We start from the raw sequence: 8044 nt of genomic DNA on the forward strand, positions 1-8044 counted from the left end.
TGGTGACACTGTCAGTGATTTATTTAGAATTCAAGGCACACTTGACCAGCATGGCTACCACAGCATTCTGCAGTGATACGGCATCCCATCTGGTTTGTGCTTAGTGGGACTATCATTTTGTTTTTCAACAGGACAATGATCCAACACACCTCCAGGCTGTGTAAGGGCTATTTGACAAAGAAGGAGAGTGATGGAGTGCTGCATCAGATGACCTGGCCTCCATAATCACCTGACCTCAACCCAATTAAGATGGTTTGGGGTGAGTTGAACCACAGAGTGGAGGAAAAGCAGCCAACAAGTGCTCAACATATGTGGGAACTCCTTAAAGACTGTTGGAAAAGCATTCCAGGTGAAGCTGGTTGAGAAAATGCCAAGAGTGTCATCGAGGCAAAGGGTGGCTACTTTGAAGAATCTCAAATATAAAATATATTTTGATTTGTTTAACACTTTTTTGTTACTACATGATTCCATATGTGTTATTTCACAGTTGTGATGTCTTCACTATTATTCTACAATTTAGAAAATAATTAAAATAAAGAAAAACCCTTGAATGAGCAAATGTGTCCAAACTTCTGACTGGTACTGTATATACTGTATACATCACACTTACATTTTTAATCTTTGGAACATGTCCAATTTAGAAAGGTTGAATTCAATAACATTCAGCTGTTGAAAGGCATTTTGGAATGATTAAAATCAATTACTCCTTGAATGCACAACAAAACACCAGACATATTCTGTTACACTGTAAGAAAGCTTTACCGCAGGATGCACATACACACACACACACACACACACAGTGAGAAGCAAATTACAGATACAGTACCCCTGTGATGAGCCACACAGCACAACTAAAGAGAATGGTCTTGAATGTCATTTTCCCACAGACAACTGTCTCCTTCCCTCTAATATATCACAGATCTAAAGGCCCTGTTTCATGTTCATGAAGACATTTGATTACTTTTCTCATACAAGTGATCATACCCTTTCTGATATCAAATCATATCAATCTATTCTCTTCAGCTTAGGCTAAAGAGATACATTCAGGAAAAGCTAAAACACTTTGGAAAGTCATAGTTTATTAAAGTATGTTATTGTTCAAGTAACGTAATTAAAACTATCCCCAGGCATCTCCAATGTTTGTGTGCGTGTTTTAGCCGCCCACAACCTTGAAATTGGGGTCTCAGTGAATCAATGGGCCCAGTGACTGGGACAACTGGCTGACTGACCTGATTGGGTTTCTCCATGCTGATCAATAAGATACCACCCTCTGCCCCTCTCTCTGTCCCTCTCCCCCCACTCCCCACCCGTTGTAGGATGGCAGGACGCCTTCATCGAGGCTCGTAAAAACCCTGCGCACTACGGTAAATCAGGGGAAATTATGGCTGCCCAGCCTCGCGCTCCAATGGATTTCCCTTCCATCCCCCCCCGCCTTTGTCATTGGGCTCATCAATACAGCAGATGACTCGGGTATTGGAGGTGCCTGTCTCCCTCTCTCACCCTCTCAGCCCTGCAGCTTGTCTCCTCTGAGAAAACAGAACCTGCGAGGGTGTGACTGGGCCCTCTTTTCTCTCAATAATAATACTGGTGTGGTTGAAGTCCCCCTGCCCCCAAATTGAGAGATCCGGTAATGACTTGTATTAACGCCATCCCTGTGGTCTCATTATTAACAACCAATAGTACGGCCAGTCACACCCAGCCCTCCCTTCACTTTCACTGAACTAGAATTAGCCCTTGGCACTGCGCCAGCCAGCGCATGTCAATAGTCCACCAAAAACCTCAGCTCCGATTCCCTCACAGTGTACTAGAAGCCATAGTCTGGGCTCTCCACAAATAGCTTTACGCAAACACTCCATGGTCACGCCTATTATCGCTTGTGAGAGCACAACCACATCCACCCTGCCCCCCAGCCACCCTGTCCCACTGGCCCATGACCCCTGCTACTCTCTTACCTAGAGTTGGTCATGTCTGTCTGGCCACCTCTGCTCTTCTCCAGGCCCAACTTGGTGAAGATGCCCACCAGCACCATAATGGCCACCACGCCACAGATGATGTAGACGACCATGTGGGTGCGGTCTCGGTCGGGCTCCTCCTGCACCTCAGTGACGGGGGCTGCCGGCTTGCCGGTGTTGGCCCAGACGGGCGTGTCGTAGTTGGAGCAGGACTCCTGCTCCAGGCTGTGCACCTTGAACTGGCAGCAGAAGCGGTAAAAGCAGGAGCCGCAGCAGAACAGGTAGACGCCAGCATTGCAGTTGAACGGTGGGTCCCATTGGCCCATGACATCATAGTAGCCCCGGCAGCGGCTGCCTATCATTGGGATGGTCTGGTCCTCCGCCACCGGAGTGGCCAGCGTAGCCTCCGGAGAATTAGAGGTGGCTGCCGTCTGGTTGGTGGCCTGGGCATCTGCCCCAGCCTCTCTAGAGTTCTGACCCAGTGAAGTGAAGCCCAGCAGAAAGCTGAAGGCGAGGCAGATGAGCACAGAATTGGCAGCCATGTTTGATACCTGTGGATGCTGCTTCTGTTCAGTTGCTGAAGTGTCTCAAAGCTGGTGCAGGCCAATAAACACCAACTTCAGAAATGCAGGCTTCTCACTGGACCCCAAAAAATTACATGAAAATAGCCTTTTAGGTATTTCACACACTAGAGACTTGAAAAGGAGTTGAGCTTTCAATTACTTTGCTGAGAGTTATTACGGCACTCAGTTACAGGAGGCTCAGTGTGAAGTAATAAATTGCCATCAAGAAGGGGGATGAGCAAGTAAGTGAAACAAACTAACCCCAAATCTCAACCTGCTCCTCACAAATGAGTCCCCAGTGATTCAGTCCCAGACTCAGACACACAGTTCTGGCAGCGTTGCGAAAATACAGCCCTTTTCTGCCAAATGTCAATAGCAGATGTGATCTGAAATCTGGAACACCTCCAGTTTAGGAGGTGTCACCCAGAAATGAACTGGCCCGTGGCATTTAAAAAAAAATCTCCCCCCAATAAAGAAAGTGTTATCCGTAAATCAGAGAGATTGGAATCCCAACAGCGCCAGTGGAAAAGCAGATTCCTCAAGGCTCCAAGCTCCTTTCTGTAAACGTCTTCATTTAGGAGAGGGACACACGGATTTGGATAATTGCCCTGCCAAGCATTAATCAATGCTGAAGTGGGGGAAACGGCAAAGCACTGGAACTTCTAGATAATCCACTTGTCATAATCTATAAATATGGGAGGTGTTGATATTCCCCTCTCAGATTATCTTGCCTCGAGCAACTGCCTGGTCTCCACCTGAATGTTCATTTGATTCTTTGTTATTTTTCTTGCAGCCATTTTTAATCCCTTTGCTAAGTGAAACATGATGCTCTCATTCCTTTCCTTTCCAGATGTGCAATTCCAGTTAGATGTTATTCTACAATTGGTCTTCAATATTATATTATGCCAGAAAAAAAGGTATTGGTTTTTGTTTCCACTCCCTCTAGCGAAAGCACAGCCTGCAGTTCTTCAATATAGTCCTATGAGATCTGAAAAGATGATTTAGTCCAGATTTAAAAGAGGTCCTCAGAACCTGAGGCAGGCAGCCTTTCTCACACACACACACACTCACGCACGCACACACACACACACACACTCTCTCACAGACACACACACACACACATTCAAATCCATAGGCGACAGCGCTCCGTCAGTGTCAGTTTGGCTTAATGGGTTTAGAGGGATGGGGGTCCAGTCACTCTCTGTTGTTGTGGGTTTCTCTTGGTGCTGTCGGATCGGCTCCACACCACACCTGAGAGGGATTCTAAAAGGATGGGGTCACCAATACAGCTCTGCTGCCAGACAACTACAACCCCACAAGTGCTACCAAGCAGGGGATAGGGGAATGACAAGGGCAGCGTGCTGAACAATCCCCCCCAGCCTGTGGAGTCTAGTCCAGTCCTCCCTAGTCTAAATGTATGAGACGCTCACTTTTGAGCGAACATGCGGTGTAATTACATTTCTGCGTAGTGTCCCACTTCTTTACTGTAGTCGGTCGTTAGTTGCTTTATTTGTTTTGGTCCCTTCCTTGTTTTCCTTATCTTCGTTTATTTACCACGACTCCATAATCCCTCTCTGCTGCTTTTTGTTGTTTCTTGCTCTCTGCTTTCTTCTGTCTTCCTCACTTACCTCTCCCTCTTTCAGACACAACTAAAGAGCAGGCTTTCTGCCGCGTTACTGCTGTGAATACAGGAGGGTATTACTGAGCCTGTGGAATGCGGTCCATGCATTCAACACACCCAAGCCTCAACTCCCCAGCCTGTTCCAAGGGCAGGATAACTGGAGAGGCGACAACAAAAGGCAATGCAAAATCCTGTTTTCAAGAAGCCTTCAAAAATGGGACTGCAGCAAAGCTGTTTGTGTTGTTTATGGTCTTTTATCACGCTCATTTGCAAAAAGCATTAATATGCAACAGTTTAACCAAATGCTGCACATTAAAGCAGTCTTCCAATTGTTATGCAAGGGACCTCAACACAGTCCTTCCCCCAAAGCAGCTTCTGTGAAAACAGGCATAATTTGATATATATGTATAGGAATTTTAGATATATATCATATGTATGTGTTTTCTCTGTTTCTTTGCTTATGGAATTCTCCAACAGAAATTGGATGAAACAGGATAACCAACAGCAGTAGGATGCTTTTTTTCATTCCATCCCCTCTTTGTTTTTCTTCAGAAGTGTATTCCTCTGTTTTCCTTGTCCCTCGCACAGAGCTTCTTATCCCGTCTCCGTTGATGTTGCACTACTGTGCTCTGGCAGGACTAAATGCTCACACGCTCTCTCCCTCTCTCTCTCTCTCTCGCTATCTCTCACTCGCTCTCGTGAGCGAATGAGCGCACCTCTCTTGGTGACCCCCCCCTCTCTCTGTCACTGACACCCTCCTCCCTAGGCTGTGTCCCATGTTTTTTGTACTCTCTCCTTCCAAATCTCTCTCTTTAAATCTTTCGTTCTGCTCTCTTTTCTTTTTTTATCCCCTAATTTATTTTTACCCCCCGTCTAACCTTTTCTGTTTACCTTGCCTCCATCCTTTATCCCTATCCATTCCCCCTCTCTCTTTTTAAACCCCCCTCTGTTCAACAGATGAGTGCAGTGGTGCTGACTGCATGTGTCCATGTGTGAGCATGCTTGTGCTAATGCCTATGTACCCTCCTGGTCTTTATGTGAGCATGCTTGTGCTAATGCCTATGTACCCTCCTGGTCTTTGTGTGAGCATGCTTGTGCTAATGCCTATGTACCCTCCTGGTCTTTATGTGAGCATGCTTGTGCTAATGCCTATGTACCCTCCTGGTCTTTATGTGAGCATGCTTGTGCTAATGCCTATGTACCCTCCTGGTCTTTATGTGAGCATGCTTGTGCTAATGCCTATGTACCCTCCTGGTCTTTATGTGAGCATGCTTGTGCTAATGCCTATGTACCCTCCTGGTCTTTATGTGAGCATGCTTGTGCTAATGCCTTTGTACCCTCCTGGTCTTTATGTGAGCATGCTTGTGCTAATGCCTATTTACCCTCCTGGTCTTTGTGTGAGCATGCTTGTGCTAATGCCTATGTACCCTCCTGGTCTTTATGTGAGCATGCTTGTGCTAATGCCTATGTACCCTCCTGGTCTTTATGTGAGCATGCTTGTGCTAATGCCTATTTACCCTCCTGGTCTTTGTGTGAGCATGCTTGTGCTAATGCCTATGTACCCTCCTGGTCTTTATGTGAGCATGCTTGTGCTAATGCCTATGTACCCTCCTGGTCTTTTTGTGAGCATGCTTGTGCTAATGCCTATGTACCCTCCTGGTCTTTATGTGAGCATGCTTGTGATAATGCCTATGTACCCTCCTGGACTTTATGTGAGCATGCTTGTGCTAATGCCTATGTACCCGCCTGGTCTTTGTGTGAGCATGCTTGTGCTAATGCCTATGTACCCTCCTGGTCTTTTTGTGAGCATGCTTGTGCTAATGCCTATGTACCCTCCTGGTCTTTATGTGAGCATGCTTGTGCTAATGCCTATGTACCCTCCTGATCTTTATGTGAGCATGCTTGTGCTAATGCCTATGTACCCTCCTGATCTTTATGTGAGCATGCTTGTGCTAATGCCTATGTACCCTCCTGGTCTTTATGTGAGCATGCTTGTGCTAATGCCTATGTACCCTCCTGGTCTTTTTGTGAGCATGCTTGTGCTAATGCCTATGTACCCTCCTGGTCTTTATGTGAGCATGCTTGTGCTAATGCCTATGTACCCTCCTGGTCTTTATGTGAGCATGCTTGTGCTAATGCCTATGTACCCTCCTGGTCTTTATGTGAGCATGCTTGTGCTAATGCCTATGTACCCTCCTGGTCTTTATGTGAGCATGCTTGTGCTAATGCCTATGTACCTGCCTGGTCTTTGTGTGAGCATGTCTCTAACATGTGCTGCAGGATTTGATTTACTGAGGCAGTGAGAGAGGAGAGGGAGGGGAGTGAGCAAAGGAGGAGAGAGAGAGAGAGAGAGAGAGAGAGAGAGAGAGAGAGAGAGAGAGGACATAACGTAACAGGGACTGAAGAGCAGGGGAGAGGGGCGGGCGGCTTAGAAAGGGAAGGAGAGGGAGAGGAATTATTAGATTGCAGGAGGGATGGAAAGGAGTAGGAATAGATGGAGAGTGAGAGGGAGCAAGCCAGGTAGTAGAAGAAGGGGAAGATTCGTAACAGGCGAAAGAGTGAGAGACAAGGTGGCGTGGGGGATGAGAGAGAGGGAGATAATTGAAGGCTAGGAAAAGGATATTCTGCAGGAAAGGCAGAGAGCAAGGCCTGAGCGATTAGGATGAAAAGAGAGTGACAAAGAGAAAAGAGAGAGAGATGCAAAATTGTATGAATTTGGAATAATCCCTGATTTAATGTTGTACATGAACTAGATTTGGGAGAAAAAGTGCCGTTGGGCCTTCTTTGTGCGTTCTAGGCGAATATGCATCCTCATCAGAATACATAGCAAAATAGCGAAGGGATGCTGCTAAATATTTTATTATGTTTCAAAGCTGTTGACATTATACTCCTTTTGAATATTCATATTTTCATTTTTTTCTCTTATTTTGTTTAATTTCACTGCCCTAGTCTTCTCTCTCTCTGTATAGCTGCATCTCTCCATCTATTTCTTTCTCTCTTTTGAGCCACTGTTGTTTCGCCTACCCATCACTATTCCCTGCACAGCATCTCCTTCTGTCTAACCCTTACCAACCCTCTTTCCCAAATTCACTTAGGAATTTTGGCAGAGCGCATACAGACATACACACACTAAGGCACTCTGGCACACACACACACATGCACACGCACACGCACACACACACACATAAACACACACACACACACACAACATGACACAACATGCAGTCATAAACCCTCTTTCTCCAAGTCTCACATCTCATCCCCCTCTCATCAATATTTGTTTTCTTCTCTGACTTCCTCCCTAACTGCAGGTCTAGTATGAAACTGCCTGCAGTAAGAAAGTATACTGTTGATAAAGATGTCAGGCAATGTTGCTGTTCTGTGAAATATTGCACTCGTGTATACAGCTGCCTACAATTACCTATTGAGATGGAGGGGGGAGAAGGAGTGAGGGAGGAGTGGAGAGGGAAAGAAAGATGAGATGGATGGAGCGGCAGAAAGAGGGGATGATGGGAAATGTCTCAGGGGGTAGAGGGCAGGGAGGGTACAGGCTAGATGAGAGTTCTGTCTTTAATCATTTTATTATTTCCGTTCACCGGGCCTGATAGCACCCCTGTGGCACTCATATTTCTTTTAGCCTGGTTTCACCTTGGCAGAACACATTGTACCAATCTGCTCCCATCAAAAAACCCTCCTAAACAGAGAGTGGAGAGCTGTTCCTGTTGCATGCTGGATCTCCCCCTGTCATCCCTCTAAATAAAAGATGAACGTCAAAATATATTACATGTCATCATCATTCCTTTTTCCATCCCTCTGTATTCATCTCTCTCCCTCCACCCGCTGTCCCCTATGTCCACTATACGGTACCTCTTAATCCTCCCCATCCTCTCTCTCTTTCCCCCTTTCTC

General features: G+C 46.1%; 1 protein-coding gene across 2 annotated transcripts in view; it reads right to left on the reverse strand.

Moving 5' to 3' along the window:
* The window catches only part of LOC112259217 (protein shisa-8-like), a 72770-nt gene extending 67962 nt beyond the window's left edge, over positions 1-4808 (reverse strand). For both annotated transcript variants that reach the window (XM_042327520.1, XM_042327519.1), the window contains exon 1: positions 1953-4808. In XM_042327520.1, coding sequence (XP_042183454.1) covers positions 1953-2494 — 542 coding nt within the window. In that variant the 5' untranslated portion in view covers positions 2495-4808. The remainder of the gene's footprint in view (positions 1-1952) is intronic.
* Positions 4809-8044: the final 3236 nt, after the last annotated feature.

The sequence above is a fragment of the Oncorhynchus tshawytscha genome, linkage group LG09, assembly GCF_018296145.1.
Source record: "Oncorhynchus tshawytscha isolate Ot180627B linkage group LG09, Otsh_v2.0, whole genome shotgun sequence".
NCBI classification, from domain to species: domain Eukaryota; kingdom Metazoa; phylum Chordata; class Actinopteri; order Salmoniformes; family Salmonidae; genus Oncorhynchus; species Oncorhynchus tshawytscha.